The following is a 24,017-nucleotide window of genomic DNA, read 5'->3' on the forward strand; positions in this document are numbered from 1 at the left end:
CGCTGGTGAACGGTGTAAATTTTGAGTTTTGTCAGGGTTCATAAAAGGTTGCAAAGCACTTTGGAAACAGTTTTTTGGGTCGTAAACAGTATTTCTTGTGGCACATAAATTTTGAATATGTTCAAAATTTCTTGGAGAAATTAATTTTTCCACAAACAGTTGCAAAAGTGTGTCAAACATTTGTGTAAACGTTGTAACACGTGTTGCTAAAGTTCTTTCTGGTTTGCGACCAACTCTCTGACCCAGACAGTCGTCTTTGTCTTCTGACTTTATTCTTGTTTCTTTCTCTTCTGCTGCAACAGCCAGAAAAAGCCATTCGTCCTCAGGGGCAGCAGCACGTCAGGCTTCTTCCTGACAGAAATTCATGTTCATCATCTGGAAATCCATCTTCTATATGTTCTCCAGACCTTCCACAGGCGGGTCTTCTGAGCTTTGTCTTCCACGGGGATCAGGAGAAGTCTGAATGCTGAGGAGAGTTTGATCTTCCTGTCATCCGTCTGGTATTTTACCAGGAGTTTTCAAAAGCTCGCAAATGTTCCCAAACAGTGGCAAATAGTTGCTAATCGTCACCAACGCTGTTGCTAAAATATGCTAATAGTCACTAATGTTCAGCCATTTTTGCTAATTATTGCTAAATGTTGCTGATCATAGAGGCAAACCGTGATTTTTGCCAAAGTTGGTGAATCCAAAATGTTTGTCAGCTTTCACTCCCACAGTCATTGTGCGCATGTTGTGTAACCGTGTGACCATCCAATCCTCCTGCGTGGGCCTCGACCAGTCATTGGCTGTCAAACTTTGTTGCTGCTCTGCACGTATCAGAGAATACAGTCATCGTGTGCAGCGTCAGCGCGTTGCTCGAACTAGACAACCGCTGACTGGGCGGTAGTTTTGTCATTTCAGTAGGTTTTAATTAAAGTTGTCAAAAGGAAAAAACTGTTAGCGAAACCTAGTGAGCTCAGTTTCATGATGGCGGAGAAAGTCCCAGCAAGAACAATTAGTTAAAAAAGAAAAACAGTTTTTGAGAAAGTTACCACCAGAAAAAGGAGCGGGCGTGATGATGTCCCGTTGACAGCTCAGTTGGTAGAGCAGAGGACAGTAGAAGTCACAAAGTTGGACAATCTGAAACCAGAAGAAATGTCTGAGCTGCTTTTCAAAAGTGGAGACATTTCCTCCACAGCATGGCATCGCGACCAAGGCTGAGACCCTGATCCATGCATTTATCTCTTCTAGATTGGACTACTGCAATGTTCTATTTTCTGGTTTACCGCAGTCTAGCATTAGGGCTCTCCAATTGATTCAAAATGCTGTAGCCAGACTTTTGACATGAAGCAGAAAGTTTGACCACATTACACCCATTTTGGCGTCTCTTCACTGGCTTCCTGTCCCAGTGAGATCAGATTTTAAGGTTCTGCTACTAACCTATAAAATTATTCATGGACTGGCACCTCCCTACCTAGTTGACCTAATTAAACCTTATGTACCGGCCCGGGCTTTACGTTCTCAGGGTGCAGGACTACTTTGTGTCCCTAAGGTGAATAAGAAGTCTGCGGGTCACGTCAGCATGAGGACGTTTCGCATCTAATCGCAGAAGCTTCCTCTGGTAGAACGTGGCTCTTCTCTACAAGAGTCAAGACAGAAGTCAGGCTACCAGAGCAAGAAATTTAGGTGAAGAAGCTTCTGTGATTAGAAGCAAAACGTCCATGTGTCAAGCAACCCAGTCCAGTTGAAGATTCAAGCTTCTTGACTATGGAAACATGGTATATGTGGTAATTATGATCATCATCAGCACCAGATTTGAAATCGGGGTTAAATTTTTGAACTGTTAAAAAATTTCATCCCGATGTCTTTAAACGAGATAGTCCTAGTGAGTACATCTTAAAACATCTTTGCTCGTGCTCCATCAGGGTAAATATCTGAAGCTGAAGTAGTGCTTGTTGAGGTTCCATGAGGCTCCTTACTTGTATTTTTGGGCAGGTTGCCAGGTCTGCACTTTATAAGCCAACCTGTTTGGAGGTCTGCCAGAGAAGGCTGTTTCATCACGATGTTATACTTTTTTGGATCGTGGCTGAATGCAACAGAACAGCGCCTTGTGGAATAGGGTCGTTACTTTAACCTCCGCATTGTGTGTGTTTCTCTCCGTCACTCCACTCGGGATGCGAACTCGCAGTCACTGGCGGGCGCTCTGAGCAGAAGGCTAAAACCCGTAGGCCCTGGCATCTGTGGCCAGAGTGAGGAGTGAGGTTTACTGACTACCATCTGCACAGCGACACTTGCTGGCCTCCGTCACACGAGCACTATGTGGGGACATACAGTGTATCTGCACGTGGCTTTGGAGGAAGCTCTGAAGGACTTGGCTTGGACTTTCAAAATCTTGTCGACTCTTACGGCTTTTCTAAGACCTCCTTCCAGGCCTTTAATATTTTAGGTGTTTTCAGTTGGATGTTTGATGAACTGATGGGAAATGATGCGTTCGGACACACTCCATCAAAATCAAAAACAATGGACAATTTGAATTCTCTGTCTGAACAACAAAGTCCCAAAACATATACTGCAAATATAGTTTTCATTATTACACGAGTCAAAGCTGACTGTCACTGCATAAAACTACAGTTGAGAGCACAAGTTCAGAAAAATCGTGTGGGCGTTCAGGAGCGCTGTAAGGAAGCAGGGAGGAACACAATCATACGCCATGTAAAGTTTGATAAAATTCCATTTATTTGAATAGAATGTACATAAACATTTAGAAAGCTGATTCTCATATTCAGCGTTTGAGACCAAAGCTGAAGACGTTTGTTTCAAATACTCGTAAACCTTCAAAAACAACACTTAACTCAGATTTTTAGTTGCTGATGTCATAAAGCAACAAAGCCTCTCCAGACACTTTGATGATATTAATCTGTTATTGCTGATTTTGGAAAATCAGGAAGCCGTTGAAGATGATTTGTTTCTCTCTCACATCTCGTACTTCAGAATCCTCCTGGTTTTCCTTAAAAGACTCCAGCCAAACCTTCTGTCCAGCAGTCAGCTGCAAGACCACACCCCCCGACATCACCTGAAACTGAAATTCCCCATCTTTAATAAATGTCCAAGAATTCCAAAATTTAGTCCTCTTCAAAGATAACTTAAGTTCAGTGTTTGAGCAGTTCAGAAAAACACAACGCTGCTTTGGATACAAGTGACACTTTTGATTTTAGTCTGATCATCAACAACAACAACAACAATGACAATAATGACAACAATGACAAAAACAACAACAACAGTGACAACAACAACAACAGTGGCAGTGACGACAACGACAACAGTGATGACAACAGTGATGACAACAGGGACAACAGGGACAACAACAACAACAACAACAAAGACAACAACAACGACGACGACAACATGAACAACAACGACAGTGACAACAACAACTACAACAATGACAACAGTGATGACAACAGGGACAACAACAACGACGACGACAACAGGGACAACAACGACAGTGACAACAACAACTACAACAACAACAACAGTGATGACAACAGGGACAACAACAACAACGACAACAGCAACAACAACAACGACAACAGTGATGACAACAGGGACAACAACGACGACGACAACAGGGACAACAACAACAACGACAGTGACAACAACAATAACAACAGTGATGACAACAGTGATGACAACAGGGACAACAACAACAACGACAATAAAGACAACAACAACTACAACAATGACAACAGTGATGACAACAGGGACAACAACAACGACGACGACAACAGGGACAACAACAACAACGACAGTGACAACAACAGCTACAACAATGACAACAGTGATGACAACAGGGACAACAACAACGACAACAACAACAACAACAACAATGATGACAACAGGGACAACAATAACAACGACAAGAACAGGGACAACAACAACAACAACAACAGTGACAACAACAACTACAACAACGACAACAGTAATGACAACAGGGACAACAACAACAACGACAACAAAGACAACAACAACAATGACAACAACACGGACAACAACAACAACGACAGTGACAACAACAACTACAACAACGACAACAGTGATGACAACAGGGACAACAACAACAACAACGACAACAACAACAACAATGATAACAGCAGCGACAAAACAACAACGACAGTGACAACAACAACGGCAACAGTGACAACAACAACAAGTAAGTAAGTAAATTTTATTTATATAGCAGCTTTCACAGACAAGAGCCACAAGGTGCTTCACAACATAAAAGCAGAGTACACCACACAAAACATCAGACAATGGCAGAGACATAAAAACATAAAACAAACATAGGATAACAGAGCAGCCTAAAAGCTAAGCGAACGCTTGAGTAAAAAAGAAAGTCTTAAGTTGGCTTTTAAAAGTATCGACAGACTCCAGTGAGCGCAGAGAGAGCGGGAGACCATTCCAGAGCCTGGGAACAACAGCCTGGAAGGATCGCTCTCCTCTGGTTGCAAAATGGGTGCGAGGAACCATCAACAGATTTTGGTCCACAGACCTCAAAGCCCTGGCAGGGTCATAAGGCTGGATAATCAATCAATCAATTTCTTTATATAGCGCCAAATCACAACAAACAGTTGCCCCAAGGCGCTTTATATTGTAAGGCAAGGCCATACAATAATTATGTAAAACCCCAACGGTCAAAACGACCCCCTGTGAGCAAGCACTTGGCTACAGTGGGAAGGAAAAACTCCCTTTTAACAGGAAGAAACCTCCAGCAGAACCAGGCTCAGGGAGGGGCAGTCTTCTGCTGGGACTGGTTGGGGCTGAGGGAGAGAACCAGGAAAAAGACATGCTGTGGAGGGGAGCAGAGATCGATCACTAATGATTAAATGCAGAGTGGTGCATACAGAGCAAAAAGAGAAACAGTGCATCATGGGAACCCCCCAGCAGTCTACGTCTATAGCAGCATAACTAAGGGATGGTTCAGGGTCACCTGATCCAGCCCTAACTATAAGCTTTAGCAAAAAGGAAAGTTTTAAGCCTAATCTTAAAAGTAGAGAGGGTGTCTGTCTCCCTGATCTGAATTGGGAGCTGGTTCCACAGGAGAGGAGCCTGAAAGCTGAAGGCTCTGCCTCCCATTCTACTCTTACAAACCCTAGGAACTACAAGTAAGCCTGCAGTCTGAGAGCGAAGCGCTCTATTGGGGTGATATGGTACTACGAGGTCCCTAAGATAAGATGGAACCTGATTATTCAAAACCTTATAAGTAAGAAGAAGAATTTTAAATTCTATTCTAGAATTAACAGGAAGCCAATGAAGAGAGGCCAATATGGGTGAGATATGCTCTCTCCTTCTAGTCCCCGTCAGTACTCTAGCTGCAGCATTTTGAATTAACTGAAGGCTTTTTAGGGAACTTTTAGGACAACCTGATAATAATGAATTACAATAGTCCAGCCTAGAGGAAATAAATGCATGAATTAGTTTTTCAGCATCACTCTGAGACAAGACTTTTCTGATTTTAGAGATATTGCGTAAATGCAAAAAAGCAGTCCTACATATTTGTTTAATATGCGCTTTGAACAACATATCCTGATCAAAAATGACTCCAAGATTTCTCACAGTATTACTAGAGGTCAGGGTAATGCCATCCAGAGTAAGGATCTGGTTAGACACCATGTTTCTAAGATTTGTGGGGCCAAGTACAATAACTTCAGTTTTATCTGAGTTTAAAAGCAGGAAATTAGAGGTCATCCATGTCTTTATGTCTGTAAGACAATCCTGCAGTTTAGCTAATTGGTGTGTGTCCTCTGGCTTCATGGATAGATAAAGCTGGGTATCATCTGCGTAACAATGAAAATTTAAGCAATACCGTCTAATAATACTACCTAAGGGAAGCATGTATAAAGTGAATAAAATTGGTCCTAGCACAGAACCTTGTGGAACTCCATAATTAACCCTAGTCTGTGAAGAAGATTCCCCATGTACATGAACAAATTGTAATCTATTAGACAAATATGATTCAAACCACCGCAGCGCAGTGCCTTTAATACCTATGGCATGCTCTAATCTCTGTAATAAAATTTTATGGTCAACAGTATCAAAAGCAGCACTGAGGTCTAACAGAACAAGCACAGAGATGAGTCCACTGTCCGAGGCCATAAGAAGATCATTTGTAACCTTCACTAATGCTGTTTCTGTACTATGATGAATTCTAAAACCTGACTGAAACTCTTCAAATAGACCATTCCTCTGCAGATGATCAGTTAGCTGTTTTACAACTACCCTTTCAAGAATTTTTGAGAGAAAAGGAAGGTTGGAGATTGGCCTATAATTAGCTAAGATAGCTGGGTCAAGTGATGGCTTTTTAAGTAATGGTTTAATTACTGCCACCTTAAAAGCCTGTGGTACATAGCCAACTAACAAAGATAGATTGATCATATTTAAGATCGAAGCATTAAATAATGGTAGGGCTTCCTTGAGCAGCCTGGTAGGAATGGGGTCTAATAAACATGTTGATGGTTTGGATGAAGTAACTAATGAAAATAACTCAGACAGAACAATCGGAGAGAATGAGTCTAACCAAATACCGGCATCACTGAAAGCAGCCAAAGATAACGATACGTCTTTGGGATGGTTATGAGTAATTTTTTCTCTAATAGTTAAAATTTTGTTAGCAAAGAAAGTCATGAAGTCATTACTAGTTAAAGTTAATGGAATACTCAGCTCAATAGAGCTCTGACTCTTTGTCAGCCTGGCTACAGTGCTGAAAAGAAACCTGGGGTTGTTCTTATTTTCTTCAATTAGTGATGAGTAGAAAGATGTCCTAGCTTTACGGAGGGCTTTTTTATAGAGCAACAGACTTTTTCCAGGCTAAGTGAAGATCCTCTAAATTAGTGAGACGCCATTTCCTCTCCAACTTACGGGTTATCTGCTTTAAGCTACGAGTTTGTGAGTTATACCACGGAGTCAGGCACTTCTGATTTAAAGCTTTCTTTTCCAGAGGAGCTACAGCATCCAAAGTTGTCTTCAATGAGGATGTAAAACTATTGACGAGATACTCTATCTCACTTACAGAGTTTAGGTAGCTACTCTGCACTGTGTTGGTATATGGCATTAGAGAACATAAAGAAGGAATCATATCCTTAAACCTAGTTACAGCGCTTTCTGAAAGACTTCTAGTGTAATGAAACTTATTCCCCACTGCTGGGTAGTCCATCAGAGTAAATGTAAATGTTATTAAGAAATGATCAGACAGCAGGGAGTTTTCAGGGAATACTGTTAAGTCTTCTATTTCCATACCATAAGTCAGAACAAGATCTAAGATATGATTAAAGTGGTGGGTGGACTCATTTACATTTTGAGCAAAGCCAATCGAGTCTAATAATAGATTAAATGCAGTGTTGAGGCTGTCATTCTTAGCATCTGTGTGGATGTTAAAATCGCCCACTATAATTATCTTATCTGAGCTAAGCACTAAGTCAGACAAAAGGTCTGAAAATTCACAGAGAAACTCACAGTAGCGACCAGGTGGACGATAGATAATAACAAATAAAACTGGTTTTTGGGACTTCCAATTTGGATGGACAAGACTAAGAGACAAGCTTTCAAATGAATTAAAGCTCTGTCTGGGTTTTTGATTAATTAATAAGCTGGAATGGAAGATTGCTGCTAATCCTCCGCCCCGGCCCGTGCTACGAGCATTCTGAACTGACCCCGACAGTCCGACATGATCCCTCAGTCTATTCAGCAGGACCTGGTGGTCAACAGTATCAAAGGCAGAGGACAAATCCAAAAGAACCAACACGGTGGATTTCCCAGCATCAGCAGACATCATAATGTCGCTGGACACTTTCAAAAGAGCCGTTTCCGAAGAGTGTTGTCTACGAAAACCGGACTGAAACCTGTCATGAATGTTATTCTGATCCAGGAAGAGTGTCAGTTGGTCTGAAACCACCCTCTCGAGGATCTTAGACAGGAATGGGAGCTTAGAAATAGGTCTAAAACTACTTAGCTCCATTTGATTTAAACCTGGTTTTTTCAGTAGAGGCAACACTATGGCATGCTTAAAAGCACTGGGAAACACACCGGTGGACAGAGAAAGATTTACCATTCTAGTAATGCACGGACCAATTACCTCAAATACTTTAATAAAGAGCCTGCAGGGAAGGATGTCCAATGAGCAAGAGGAAGGTTTCATCTTGCTCACCAATGCCGAAATATCAGCAAGTGTCACAGCCCTAAATGAAGACCAAATGCTGGGAACAGGCTCAATAACAGTAGAAGTACCACACAGGGAGGGTGGAATTTTATCTTATTTTATCAACACTGTAGCCAAGTGCTTGCTCACAGGGGGTCGTTTTGACCGTTGGGGTTTTACATAATTATTGTATGGCCTTACCTTACAATATAAAGCGCCTTGGGGCAACTGTTTGTTGTGATTTGGCGCTATATAAAAAAATTGATTGATTGATTGATTATCCTTAATCAACTTGATTTTGTCAGTGAAAAAACTCAAAAAAGCATTGCTGTCAGCTTCAGAAAACACAGGAGTAACTGAAGCAGCAGGACATACAAGAGAGTTGATTGTATCAAACAACACTCTGGGATTCTTCTTATTCACAGACACCAGCTGACGTATGTAGACAGAGCGGGCACTCTCAGCCATTTGTTATATGATAGAACCAGCTCCCTGAGATGAAGCCTGTGAACCTCAAGTTTAGAGGATTTCCACAGGCGTTCAGTCCTTCGACACAGTCTCTTAAAACTTAAGAGCTCTTCATTAATCCAGGGGCACTCATTTTTCTGTAAAGACACGTTGTATTTAACAGGAGCCAACTGATCAAGAATAGTATCACAGTGTTGGTTAAAACACTGGATAAAATTGTCCATATCAAGAAAATCAGTGAACAAACAAGGATTAAACATAGAAGAAAATCTTTCAGCAGTTTCAGCAGTGATGATACTCCTCCGAGACTTAACTTCTAAGGGCTTCTGATCAGAGCTGGAATGCAGGTCAAACGAAACAAGACTATGGTCGCTGAAGTGGACATCTTTTATAGCCATATTTAAAATGTCTAGGCCAAGTGTAAAAACTAAATCTAAAATGTGACCCTTTTGGTGAGTGGGCTCAAACATGTTGCACAAAATTAAAAGCTTCAAACAGATTAAAACAGATTCCAACGTTATAATAGAGGATAAAAAGTCACTAAAATCCTTAAGAAAGGCAGTAGCAGGGCCTGGGGGGCGGTAAACCAACACACAGAAAAATGGGTTTGAGAAACCCACCTTGACCAACTGTGATTCAAAGGAGGGAAAATCCTGTGACTGTACCCCTTTACACACACAATCCTCTTTATAAACGATGGCAAGGCCCCCACCACGGCGACAGGGGCGGGGCTTCCCAAGGACACAGAACCTAGCAGGGCAGAGCTCATTTAAATGAAGAAATTCCTCTTCTCTCTGCCAAGTCTCCGAAAGGCACATCCTCGGCCACCAGTGCTGGCGCCCAAACGCACCGCTGCACGCCTTCTCTTCACCTGGACACCAGCCCGCGAGCCTCTTCTCCTCTTATCCAAAAAGCCTCCTGCGGATCTTACACGGCGCCCTCAACAGCAGCGGATAATCAGGTGAGTCGGAGCCGATAGTTAGGGGCGGAGGAAACGCCTGGTTGAACCTGTCTCGTGTAGCAAATAGGCTCTCCATTGTCTCCTTGATATGAAACAAAGAGTCCCGATCGTAAGTCCGTAAAGCCAAGACACCTCCATCTGCTAGTCAGGCTGATAAAATAACATATGTTGTAAAAGTGGCCATTAGTAACCAACACAACAGGAGCCGAGCGACGGCCACGCCAGTCACAGGCGCCATCGTGAAAATCATGAGAAGATTTTCTCAAGAACAACAACGACAGCAAAGACAATGACAACAACAACAACGACAACAGTGACAACAACAACAATTACAACAACGACAACAGTGATGACAACAACAATGACAACAGTGACAACAGTGACAACAAAGACAACAACGAGTGACGACAACAACAATAGCAACAACAACAAAGTGACAACAATGAAAACAGTGACAACAACGACAACAACAGTGAGAACAGTGACGACAATGACAACATTGATGACAACAACAAAGGCAACAACAACAACGACAATAACGGTGACAACAAAGACAACAATGAGGACAACATCAACAATGACAACAACAACAAAAAAACAGTGACAACAGTGACAACAACAACAATGACAACAGTGACAACGACAACAGTAACAGCAACAACAATGACAACAGTTATGATAATGACAACAACAACAATGACAACAACAGCAACAACGGCAGTGATGACAACAATGACAGTGATGACAACAACAGTAGTGATGACAACAGCAACAACATTGACGTTGACAACAATGACAACAGTGACGACAATGACAACAACAACAGTTACAACAATGACAACAGTGACAACAACAGTGACGACAATAGTGACGACAATGACAACAGTGATGACAACGGCAACAATGACAACAGTGACAACAACAACGACAACAGTGACAACAATAATGACAGTGACAACAACGACAACAACAGTGAGAACAGTGACAACAATGACAACATTGATGACAACAACAAAGGCAACAACAACAACGACAATAACGGTGACAACAAAGACAACAATGAGGACAACATCAACAATGACAACAACAACAAAAAAACAGTGACAACAGTGACAACAACAACAATGACAACAGTGACAACGACAGCAGTAACAGCAACAACAACAACAACAACAGTTATGATAATGACAACAACAACAACAATGACAACAACAGCAACAACGGCAGTGATGACAACAACAACAGTGATGACAACAGTAGTGATGACAACAGCAACAACATTGACGTTGACAACGACAACAGTGACAGCAGCAACAACAATGCCAACAGTGACGACAATGACGACAACAACAGTTACAACAATGACAACAGTGACAACAACAGTGACGACAATAGTGACGACAACAACAACAGTGATGACAACGGCAACAATGACAACAGTGACAACAACAATGACAACAGTGACAACAACAACGACAACAGTGATGACAACGGCAACAATGACAACAGTGACAACAACGACAACAGTGACAACAACAACGACAACAGTGACAACAATAATGACAGTGACAACAATGACAAAAACTTCATGCACAAAGTGCTCTGAGTGACTTTAAACTTTAAGCAGGAACTAATCCTGCACTTAGGACTCGTCCCTGGAAGCTCAGCGGTATGATATGTTAGGCCCTCAGAGAGCTGCTACCTTAGACTGAGGATATTGTCAAGTGGTGAAAAGAACACTTTGAGGATCTCCTCAACCCTACTGACATGACCAGACTGAAGAGGCAGGGATGGAAGATTTGGGCAGATCTGGTGCCATTAACCTAGCTGAAGTCACCAAAGTAGTCAAAAAAAAAAAAAATTCAATGGTACGTTTCCCTGAGAAGATGAGATGTGCTCTGATATGCTGAAGTCTCTGGGTTGCTGGGTTGTCATGACTAACATGACTACACAATGTTGCATCAAAGTTGGTGACAGTACTTTTGGACTGGGAAACTGGGGTGGTGGTCCTCATCTTTAAGGATGGACTGGACAAGATGTTCCAATTCTACAGAAATCACATTTCTCACCCTCCCTTTGGACAGCATATGTAAGAGAGGAGACCAAGACCGTTAGTTGAACCTCAGATTCAGAAGGAACAATGCAGGTTCCATCCTGGTAGTTTACCAGGTGTAGGATCAGGTCCCTCAAGGTGTCCTGTATGGAGCACTGCAGATGTATGCGCTGTTGTTCCAGATATCATGGTGAAGAAGTACCTAAGTCAGAAGATGAGACTCTCAATTTTCTAGTCAAATTACTTTCCTATCCTCACCCATGGCCATGAACTTTGAGTAATGACCGAAAGAAAAAGGTTGCAGATACAAAAGTGGAAATGGGATTCCTCTGTCAGGTATCTAGACTTGCACTCTTGGACAAGGTGAGAAGCTTGAAAATCCAGGAGGGACTCTGAGTAGAGCCGGGGCTTCTTTGCATCGAAAGGAGCCAGTTGAGATGGTTCGGGCATCTGGTGAGGACGCCTCCTGGTGGTCTCCCTAGGGAGGTCTTCCAGGCACATCCAACTGGGAGGAGACCCGGGGAAGACCCAGGACACGCTGTAGGGATTATATCTCCCACTTGATATGGGAGCACCTCAGGATCCGACAGGAAGAGCTAGAGGACTTGGCTGCGGATGGGGAAGTGTGGGTTGACATACTTGGTCTACTGGCGTTGCAACCTGAGCCCGTGCAAGTGGCAGAAAAGAAAATGATAAATGGACACCTCACAGCAGCGGACTGACCTGATCGTGGTGCTTTTTGTAGTCACAGAATCCAAGCTTGTTGACCAGAGCATCACTCGCTATGCGCAGACACAAACTGACCTACAAACAAAAGACAACACAATCCGGGTCATCGGTACGGCACCGCCAACTCTCACTGCTTCTTCTTTGTCAGTTCTAGACTTTACTTCATACATACAAAGTAGGGATGTGGAGATTAATCAATACAAATCGGTATCTAGATACAAACGTGTCGATTCATTCAGTATGCATCGATTCAATTGTCTGGTGAAATTGCGATGGATTGGTCGCTGCATGCTTGCATCGATTTTGTCCAAGACACATTGAATACACCACGGACGGAAGCCTGAAAGCGCATTTCTACCACAACAAATCTATTTCAAAATGGAGGCCTACAACAACAGCACAAGATTTTTGACGCACCTCAAACATTTAAATCAGGCATTTGGAATTACAGTATTTTAGCTTTTTTTTTAAAAGATGGGAAACTTCAGAAGTTGCAGGTCATTTGGAAAGAATGCTGCGCCCCCTAACTCAGCAAAACTGGTAAGAAAGTATCTCAAATTACTTTTGCCAAGGTGGTACTCTGTCAGTGAGTGACTCACTTTAAGTCAGTCATTGAGAGTGATGTTGTTTTACTGTTTAAGTTCTGACAGTGTGATCAAACAGGTTCCACATATAAGGGAACTGATTCCTGTTCCTTAATGTTGAATCTGGTAAATTTGCTGCTTATAAAGAGTAAAACAAATCCTCTGCCTCTAGTAGAATCAGAAGAAAAAGAATACCATAGTACCATACTGAATTGCAGCTTCTTATTTTCTATTTAAATTTTTGGTATAATTTCTTTGCATCATGTTGAATTGCATCGTATCGCATTGTGAGGAACTGACTCACCATCAAATACATATCAAATCGCATTGAATCGGGAACAGGGGTGAATCATATCACATCATATTGTCAGTATCGTTCTGTATCGTCCTGTATCACTATATGAGGTCTATTAGAAAAGTATCCGACCTTATTATTTTTTTCAAAAACCATATGGATTTGATTCATATGTTTTTACGTCAGCCAAGCTTGAACCTTCGTGTGCATGCGTGAGTTTTTCCACGCCTGTCGGTTGCGTCATTCGCCTGTGAGTACGCCTTGTGGGAGGAGTGGTCCACCCCTCTCGTCGTTGTTTCATTGTGAGGAAATAGCGGAATAATTTGGGCTTTTTTTTCATCAGAATTTTTTCAGAAACTGTTAGAGACAAGCAGCTGGAAACCATACGAAAAATTTATCTGGCTTTCGGTGAAAATTTTACGGGCTTCACAGAGAATAAGGAGTGTTACTACAGCTTTAAGGACGCCTCACAATGGCGCACGGCGCACTGCGCTCCGAGCCGCCATCGAGAGGCAGAAAACACCACATCATTTCTAAACGGATGGCTGTGTGGAGCTGGGACCGTTATCAGCAATTTCTCTGGTTCTCACAAGAGCTGGACATCAGCCATTTTCCGGCAGATTTCACTTTTAACAAGAGATTTTGTCATGGAAAGCCGCGCGGAGGCTTCGCGCATCAGGACGGATTCGCTGATCGAGCGAGACAAAGGAACACCTCCATTTCAGAGTGCCAGGGGACAAGTTGGGACATGCTTATCTTGGCTTTCAATGCTTACCAGCCCAGTGAGTATTAGAGGAATTGTGGAGAGCTGGGCATGTCCCAACTTGTCCTCTAGATTTACTCAGTGTTCTAAAAGGGTTCTGGTGAAACAGAACAATTTCTTGTACAATAAATCTGTGAATTGTAAAAATGTTGAAAGTAGAAAAGTTTGGTGCAGTTATCTGAAACTGACATGATACTGTGGATAATCACCCCATATTTACAGATGAATACAGTTTGTATTTTGACTATACAATGTAGAAGCATCGGATAGACTGTAAACTTTCCCATTTGGGCGCAGGTACATTTTTCTGACATCAACATCTTTCAGGGTTCTGACCTGATTGAGACCTAATTCAGGCATGTACCTGGCAACACCCAGCCTAACTCATGTACCAAATTTGGGTGAGCTGTGTCCTATAAGGAAAAAGTTATTTTTTCAGACCCCAATAACTTTCAGGGCTCAGGCCCGATCTGGACAATAATGACGTATGCACTGTAGAGTGTCTTGATTAGAGAGAGTGGCGTCAACTCAGAGCACAGCGCCACAACAACACATCCAGGTACAGGTGCTATCAAAATAAATATAAAAATAGTTAAGCTATCAAATTTACATAAATTTTCAAGTTATGATGATTAATTTAATTAAAGCCTGATTTATGCAGCTGCAGCTCTGTAACTCTGTGTCACGCAATGACGTGCGTGACAGTTTTAAAGTTCTCCTTCTCTGGATTTTGCTTTCTTCTGGACTAATTTGACCCTCAACAAGCTTTTCTTTCAACAATCATCACGTCCAAATCAAAGGTAAGCTGAACAGTTTCCTCTTTTCACATCACAGAAATGACTACGGTCCCACTTTCCTCAAATCTGCAAGTGTCACAGCGCTGAACTTTAATTTGTACCTCTGTTACTGTGCACGTCCAGACTGCACGAGGTTTTTAATGGAAATACATTGCGATCAGACGGGACATTTATCTGATGTGCAAGGTTGGGTAGGATTACTTTGAAAGAATACATGTGGATTACATGTATGTATGTACATACATTTGGATTACATCTAATCTGATTACTTTTCGATTACATTTCAAAGTAATCCTACCCAACCTCGGATGTGAGCGATATGTGTGTAACGAATTAGTTACAGTCAGGAGGCGCTGAACATCTATCAGGACGTGCGCCTCATTTAATGACCGGGTCAAAATTTCCTCTGAAATTTTTTTTCTGCCAAATGTATTTGATCCATTGTCAAAATGTAATCAGCGTGCGCACTGTAAAAACTATTAAAATATGATGGCAGGCGAAGGATTGAAATCAGAAAAGTGTCAAATCACAGCCTTTTTCTGTGTCTGATTTAACAGGTGCACATCAGGCTGCAGGTCCGAGTCTGAACACAGTGTGAAAAAAATAGTCAGGCTTTTAATCACAGAAATGACTCGGGTCCCACATGTGAGGCGTTTAATGAAAATACATTGCGATCGGATGGAACATTTTATCTGATGTGAGTGAAAAATCCACTGTACAAAATCTGTTATATACAAAACAATACAAAAACTTTTGGACTGTTTTTGTCCGGTGACTGTGAATATCTGGTTAATACGATGACGGTTTAGGTGAGTTTAACTGTACATGGGACTGAACAATAAATTTACCTCTCAAAGCTTTGACGATGAAGTTGCTTCCATCCTACATGCTGACTTTATTTTTCCCAATTTTTTCTTCTGTTCAGATTTGAAGGGAATCTGAACATCTTAAAGCCCTTGTTGTGTCTATTTTTGCCTCCAAATGCCACAACAACCTGACATTTTCAGTGAATTAATACATAAAAAAGCTGGATTTACATGCAGACAGATTAACAGTGAATGCTATTTTGAACCCAAGATGGCACTGTGAGCCACGTGACCAATTTTTTTGACTCGTCATGTCGCCACTCTCCCTATGAAGGCACACTAATGCACTGCTCCCCCAACCAGAGATCACTGAGAGGTAGTCCAGAAGCCTCCACGTGACAGACACACAGATGCATAGCAGCAGTTACTGGGTGATTCTTTAACTACGGGCACTATTGGCCTTGTAAATGTAATTTCCACCACACCATTGCCTTACAATATAAAGCGCCTTGGGGCAACTGTTTGTTGTGATTTGGCGCTATATACATGTGCTCTGATGTCACTGTTTATCTCCATAGAAACTACCCAAACAATCTTTCATACAAACTGTTTAAAGGGACATTACAGTGTTGTGGTGGAAATTACGGAAATAGTGTGGGACAACTACATTTTGTTTAAAAAAATCACAACAGTTGTATGACATTGAATACCCCAATTATGTTTTTATTATTTTACTGACATTTTATTCAGAGATATTTTAAAACGTTTCTTTACCATTCATTTTTATCATTGAAGATCAAAAGTCTGGGTGTGGGACAAGCACAAAACGGCAATATTTGCATATAATGATGCTGAAAAAAGGTGAAAAAGTCATCATAGACTACTAGAACAAATTTCTTAACACACTTTCATTGTAAAGATAACTATAAAAGTGTGAAATTTCCCTTTTTTTTCTGTTTTTCATATAATATGATCAAAGGACATAATAAATGCCCGTAGTCTAAGAATCACCCTACTATAAGATGACATGTGAGCTGAAGGTCGGACAGAAAAATGCCAGTTCATGTTAAAGCACTTTGTGAGGCGTGTAAATAAAGTTGGCTGGTTTCCTGTTACCTTTGAAGCCGAGTTGAAGACAAAGTAATAAAACCCAGGAATGCTGCAGGTGAAGTGACCCGTGTCCAGGTTAAAGTCCTTGGGTTTGTTGACCAGCGCTCTCTCATAGGTGACAATCTGTGACACACAAAGGGGCCGTGCCTTTATGACATCACTGAAGCTCCAGCTGCACATTATGGTACACAAATCAGAACTGCTTCATGACTTTTACTTGTCTCAACTTTTACTCTTACAAACGTGTCAAACACACGTTTTATGTGAAATATTTAAAAATGGCAGATGTTCCTCTGAGTGGAAGGTGGAACTAAAAGTGCTCCGCCTCTTTCTAACTTTTCTTTTCTGTGTGAAACAGCAGCTGACTGAACACATGACTTCCCTTCCACTCCCACAGAATCAGCTCCTTAATGCTTTAAAAGTAACGAGGGTAATGGGGGACTTCCTTTTAGTATTGTTGGAGTGGAGAGGTTTGAGACGTGGGCCTTTTGACATCATTAGAAACGACTGCACACGGGACACGTTGACTTGAGCTGAGACATGAGGACAATTGAACTCATTCTGGGGCACAGGTGAATAAAGGGGTGGGGCCAGTGTGTGAGTCTGGGTGTGAACAAAATTACTCAGTTTTGTTCCACTTGCATCAAATTTGGTGGAACTACTGAGGATCATCCAAGGACAAAGTGATTAGATTTGTTTTTAATTGGACAGAAGTCAAGGACAAAGGTCAAGGTCAGATTTTTGGCCCAATACTAAAGTATATATATATATATATATATATATATATATATATATATATATATATATATATATATATATATATATATATATATATATATATATATATATATATATATGTGTGTGTGTGTGTGTGTGTGTGTTTAGGTCAGTGAATTGCTTAAAGATACACCTATGGTTACTATAAAACATGAATAACAAGTCATATTTGACCCTTCAGTTGGTTAGATGTCCAATAGAACGAGGGATCTTGACAGTTCAAAGCGAAAGTCAAATGCATTGAACTCAAACAGTCTAAAATCAATACGGATTAAAAAGGCATGATGGACTGAACCTGGTTGTACGGTGGATAGGTGGTCGAGTTTCTGATGACGGAGAAAGCGGACTGAGCATGAGAGGCAGAGCCACTGCCTGCAACAAAATACACACAAATACACATTTCATCTTTACGCTATTTAAAAAAAAACAATAAAAAGTGAAGAAAATACACAACAATGAAGCAAATAACAACTCCAAAACATCTATAACTGAAAATATGTCAAAGTACTCGAAGGAGCTCAGATGTTCAGTTGAGCATATCTGGAACTTGGGTTTTGTTTCTAACATCCGGTTCCTCATTCCACAGCATCATTGAGCGTCTGGTTTACTATCCAAAGTTCAGGTGAGGATTGGAGCATAAACTGACTGGTAAATCTTCTGTCTCAGCTTTACCTTCAAAATGTTGGTCCAGTACAGTGTCTCCAGGAACTCAGATGCTGTACCTGGTATCTGTTAGCTGTTAGCTGTTTGAACTGAGCTGTTTGAGTTCTTTGAATTAACAGTCTTTTTCAAGACTTTTTAACTTTTTTTTACTTTTTCACCGTGCTCCAACGCCTAAGGAAGACCTCTAACGGTCGAAGCATCGCGACGGAGCTCTTTTATCAGCTGGCCTTCATCAGCGTTGGCAGGCTAACTAGCTTGCTAACGCTTTCGTTTTTATTTTTGTTTTATTTTTTAGCACTGTTGTTGTGCTGCTCCACAGCTTGCCTAGTGGATTTTTATTTTATTTTAGCACTGTTGTCGTGTGTTACCTGTGCTGCTCCACAGCCTGTTCGGTGGATTTTTATTTTATTTTTTAGCACTGTTGTCGTGTGTTACCTGTGCTGCTCCACAGCCTGTCCAGTGGATTTTTATTTTATTTTTTAGCACTGTTGTCGTGCGTTACCTGTGCTGCTCCACAGCCTGTCCAGTGGATTTTTATTTTATTTTTTAGCACTGTTGTCGTGTGTTATTTATTTTTTAGCACTGTTGTCGTGTGTTACCTGTGCTGCTCCACAGCCTGTTCAGTGGATTTTTATTTTATTTTTTAGCACTGTTGTCGTGTGTTACCTATGCTGCTCCACAGCCTGTTCAGTGGATTTTTATTTTATTTTTTAGCACTGTTGTCGTGCGTTACCTGTGCTGCTCCACAGCCTGTTCAGTGGATTTTTGTTTTGTTTTTTGGCACTGCTGTCGTGCGTTACCTGTGCTGCTCCACAGCCTGTTCAGTGGATTTTTGTTTTGTTTTTTAGCACTGTTGTCGTGCGTTACCTGTGCTGCTCCACAGCCTGTCCAGTGGATTTTTATTTTATTTTTTGGCACTGTTGTCGTGCGTTACCTGTGCTGCTCCACAGCCTGTCCAGTGGATTTTGATTTTTTACCACTGTTGTCGTGTGTTACCTGTGCTGCTCCACAGCCTGTCCAGTGGATTTTTATTTTATTTTTTACCACTGTTGTCGTGTGTTACCTGCGCTGCTCCACAGCCTGTTCAGTGGATTTTTGTTTTGTTTTTTGGCACTGTTGTCGTGCGTTACCTGTGCTGCTCCACAGCCTGTCCAGTGGATTTTTATTTTATTTTTTACCACTGTTGTCGTGTGTTACCTGCGCTGCTCCACAGCCTGTTCAGTGGATTTTTATTTTATTTTTTACCACTGTTGTCGTGTGTTACCTGCGCTGCTCCACAGCCTGTCCAGTGGATTTTTATTTTATTTTTTGGCACTGTTGTCGTGCGTTACCTGTGCTGCTCCACAGCCTGTCCAGTGGATTTTTATTTTATTTTTTACCACTGTTGTCGTGTGTTACCTGCGCTGCTCCACAGCCTGTTCAGTGGATTTTTATTTTATGTTTAGCACTGTTGTCGTGTGTTACCTGTGCTGCTCCACAGCCTGTCCAGTGGATTTTTTTTTGTTTTTTGGCACTGTTGTCGTGCGTTACCTGTGCTGCTCCACAGCCTGTCCAGTGGATTTTTATTTTATTTTTTACCACTGTTGTCGTGTGTTACCTGCGCTGCTCCACAGCCTGTTCAGTGGATTTTTATTTTATTTTTTACCACTGTTGTCGTGTGTTACCTGCGCTGCTCCACAGCCTGTTCAGTGGATTTTTGTTTTGTTTTTTGGCACTGTTGTCGTGTGTTACCTGTGCTGCTCCACAGCCTGTTCAGTGGATTTTTATTTTATTTTTTACCACTGTTGTCGTGTGTTACCTGCGCTGCTCCACAGCCTGTTCAGTGGATTTTTATTTTATTTTTTACCACTGTTGTCGTGTGTTACCTGCGCTGCTCCACAGCCTGTCCAGTGGATTTTTATTTTATTTTTTACCACTGTTGTCGTGTGTTACCTGCGCTGCTCCACAGCCTGTTCAGTGGATTTTTATTTTATTTTTTAGCACTGTTGTCGTGCGTTACCTGTGCTGCTCCACAGCCTGTCCAGTGGATTTTTATTTTATTTTTTAGCACTGTTGTCGTGTGTTATTTATTTTTTAGCACTGTTGTCGTGCGTTACCTGTGCTGCTCCACAGCCTGTTCAGTGGATTTTTATTTTATTTTTTAGCACTGTTGTCGTGTGTTACCTGTGCTGCTCCACAGCCTGTCCAGTGGATTTTTATTTTATTTTTTAGCACTGTTGTCGTGTGTTACCTGTGCTGCTCCACAGCCTGTTCAGTGGATTTTTATTTTATTTTTTAGCACTGTTGTCGTGCGTTACCTGTGCTGCTCCACAGCCTGTTCAGTGGATTTTTATTTTATTTTTTAGCACTGTTGTCGTGCGTTACCTGTGCTGCTCCACAGCCTGTTCAGTGGATTTTTGTTTTTTGGCACTGCTGTCGTGCGTTACCTGTGCTGCTCCACAGCCTGTCCAGTGGATTTTGATTTTTATTTTTTACCACTGTTGTTGTGTGTTACCTGTGCTGCTCCACAGCCTGTCCAGTGGATTTTTATTTTATTTTTTGGCACTGTTGTCGTGCGTTACCTGTGCTGCTCCACAGCCTGTCCAGTGGATTTTTGTTTTGTTTTTTGGCACTGCTGTCGTGCGTTACCTGTGCTGCTCCACAGCCTGTCCAGTGGATTTTGATTTTTATTTTTTACCACTGTTGTTGTGTGTTACCTGTGCTGCTCCACAGCCTGTCCAGTGGATTTTTGTTTTGTTTTTTGGCACTGCTGTCGTGCGTTACCTGTGCTGCTCCACAGCCTGTCCAGTGGATTTTGATTTTTATTTTTTACCACTGTTGTTGTGTGTTACCTGTGCTGCTCCACAGCCTGTCCAGTGGATTTTGATTTTTTACCACTGTTGTCGTGTGTTACCTGTGCTGCTCCACAGCCTGTCCAGTGGATTTTTATTTTATTTTTTACCACTGTTGTCGTGTGTTACCTGTGCTGCTCCACAGCCTGTCCAGTGGATTTTTATTTTATTTTTTGGCACTGTTGTCGTGTGTTACCTGCGCTGCTCCACAGCCTGTTCAGTGGATTTTTGTTTTGTTTTTTGGCACTGTTGTCGTGCGTTACCTGCGCTGCTCCACAGCCTGTCCAGTGGATTTTGATTTTTATTTTATTTTTTTTTTTTAGCACTGTTGTCGTGTGTTACCTGTGCTGCTCCACAGCCTGTCCAGTGGATTTTTATTTTATTTTTTACCACTGTTGTCGTGCGTTACCTGTGCTGCTCCACAGCCTGTCCAGTGGATTTTTATTTTATTTTTTACCACTGTTGTCGTGCGTTACCTGCGCTGCTCCACAGCCTGTTCAGTGGATTTTTGTTTTGTTTTTTGGCACTGTTGTCGTGTGTTACCTGTGCTGCTCCACAGCCTGTCCAGTGGATTTTGATTTTTTACCACTGTTGTCGTGTGTTACCTGTGCTGCTCCACAGCCTGTCCAGTGGATTTTTATTTTATTTTTTACCACTGTTGTCGTGTGTTACCTGTGCTGCTCCACAGCCTGTCCAGTGGATTTTTATTTTATTTTTTGGCACTGTTGTCGTGTGTTACCTGCGCTGCTCCACAGCCTGTTCAGTGGATTTTTGTTTTGTTTTTTGGCACTGTTGTCGTGCGTTACCTGCGCTGCTCCACAGCCTGTCCAGTGGATTTTGATTTTGATTTTATTTTTTTTTTTTTAGCACTGTTGTCGTGTGTTACCTGTGCTGCTCCACAGCCTGTCTAGTGGATTTTTATTTTATTTTTTGGCACTGTTGTCGTGCGTTACCTGTGCTGCTCCACAGCCTGTCCAGTGGATTTTGATTTTTATTTTATTTTTTTTTTTTAGCACTGTTGTCGTGTGTTACCTGTGCTGCTCCACAGCCTGTCTAGTGGATTTTTATTTTATTTTTTACCACTGTTGTCGTGTGTTACCTGTGCTGCTCCACAGCCTGTCCAGTGGATTTTTATTTTATTTTTTACCACTGTTGTCGTGCGTTACCTGTGCTGCTCCACAGCCTGTCCAGTGGATTTTTATTTTATTTTTTAGCACTGTTGTCGTGTGTTACCTGTGCTGCTCCACAGCCTGTCCAGTGGATTTTTATTTTTATTTTTTTGGCGCTGTTGTCGTGCGTTGCCTGTGCTGCTCCACAGCCTGTCCAGTGGATTTTTGTTTAGCGCTGTTGTCGTGCGTTGCCTGTGCTGCTCCACAGCCTGTCCAGTGGATTTTTATTTTTTATTTTTTTGGCGCTGTTGTCGTGCGTTGCCTGTGCTGCTCCACAGCCTGTCTAGTGGATTTTTATTTTGTTTTAGCACTGTTGTCGTGCGTTGCCTGTGCTGCTCCACAGCCTGTCTAGTGGATTTTTATTTTGTTTTAGCACTGTTGTCGTGCGTTACCTGTGCTGCTCCACAGCCTGTCCAGTGGATTTTGATTTAGCACTGTTGTCTTGCGTTACCTGTGCTGCTCCACAGCCTGTCCAGTGGATTTTTATTTTTATTTTATTTTTTAGCACTGTTGTCGTGCGTTACCTGTGCTGCTCCACAGCCTGTCCAGTGGATTTTGATTTAGCACTGTTGTCGTGCGTTGCCTGTGCTGCTCCACAGCCTGTCCAGTGGATTTTTATTTTTATTTTATTTTTTAGCACTGTTGTCGTGCGTTACCTGTGCTGCTCCACAGCCTGTCTAGTGGATTTTTATTTTGTTTTAGCACTGTTGTCGTGCGTTGCCTGTGCTGCTCCACAGCCTGTCCAGTGGATTTTTATTTTTATTTTATTTTATTTTTTAGCACTGTTGTTGTGCGATACCTGTGCTGCTCCACAGCCTGTCTAGTGGATTTTTATTTTATTTTAGCACTGTTGTCGTGCGTTACCTGTGCTGCTCCACAGCCTGTCTAGTGTCGGATTCCCTGTTTGGGAATCCGCTAGCTTAGCGTAGCTACTAGCTCTTAGCCGTTTTAGCATGGCGGCTTCTCCTGTCTCTCCCGTACTTTTCTGCTCTGGGTGTGAAATGTTTAGTTATTCCTCGGCCTCCTTTAGCAGTAACGGTACTTGTAATAAGTGCAGCTTATTCGTAACTTTGGAGGCCAGGCTGGGCGAATTGAAGGCTCGGCTCCGCACCGTGGAAAATTCTACAGCTAGCCAGGCCCCTGTAGTCGGTGCGGACCAAGGTAGCTTAGCCGCCGTTAGTTCCCCCCTGGCAGACCCCGTGCAGTCGGGAAGGCAGGCTGACTGGGTGACTGTGAGGAGGAAGCGTAGCCCTAAACAGAAGCCTCGTGTACACCGTCAACCCGTTCACATCTCTAACCGTTTTTCCCCACTCGACGATACACTCGCCGAGGATCAAACTCTGGTTATTGGCGACTCTGTTTTGAGAAATGTGAAGTTAGCGACACCAGCAACCATTGTCAATTGTCTTCCGGGGGCCAGAGCAGGCGACATCGAAGGACATTTGAAATTGCTGGCTAAGGCTAAGCGTAAATTTGGTAAGATTGTAATTCACGTCGGCAGTAATGACACTCGGTTACGTCAATCGGAGGTCACTAAAATTAACATTGAATCGGTGTGTAACTTTGCAAAAACAATGTCGGACTCTGTTGTTTTCTCTGGGCCCCTCCCCAATCAGACCGGGAGTGACATGTTTAGCCGCATGTTCTCCTTGAATTGCTGGCTGTCTGAGTGGTGTCCAAAAAATGAGGTGGGCTTCATTGATAATTGGCAAAGCTTCTGGGGAAAACCTGGTCTTGTTAGGAGAGACGGCATCCATCCCACTTTAGAGGGAGCAGCTCTCATTTCTAGAAATCTGGCCAATTTTTTTGGGATCCTCCAAACTGTGACTGTCTAGCGTTGG

General features: G+C 42.1%; 1 protein-coding gene across 1 annotated transcript in view; it reads right to left on the reverse strand.

Moving 5' to 3' along the window:
• Positions 1–2,690: 2,690 nt before the first annotated feature.
• LOC117505814 (complement C1q subcomponent subunit A-like) overlaps positions 2,691–24,017 on the reverse strand; it is a 33,861-nt gene continuing 12,534 nt past the window's right edge. Inside the window, exons 4-7 of the mRNA XM_034165354.1 lie at positions 17,809–17,885; positions 16,743–16,859; positions 12,376–12,456; positions 2,691–3,058 (exon numbers count right to left, since the gene is read on the reverse strand). Coding sequence (XP_034021245.1) covers positions 2,900–3,058; positions 12,376–12,456; positions 16,743–16,859; positions 17,809–17,885 — 434 coding nt within the window. The 3' untranslated portion in view covers positions 2,691–2,899. The remainder of the gene's footprint in view (positions 3,059–12,375; positions 12,457–16,742; positions 16,860–17,808; positions 17,886–24,017) is intronic.

The sequence above is a fragment of the Thalassophryne amazonica genome, chromosome 3 (assembly GCF_902500255.1).
Source record: "Thalassophryne amazonica chromosome 3, fThaAma1.1, whole genome shotgun sequence".
NCBI lineage: Eukaryota > Metazoa > Chordata > Actinopteri > Batrachoidiformes > Batrachoididae > Thalassophryne > Thalassophryne amazonica.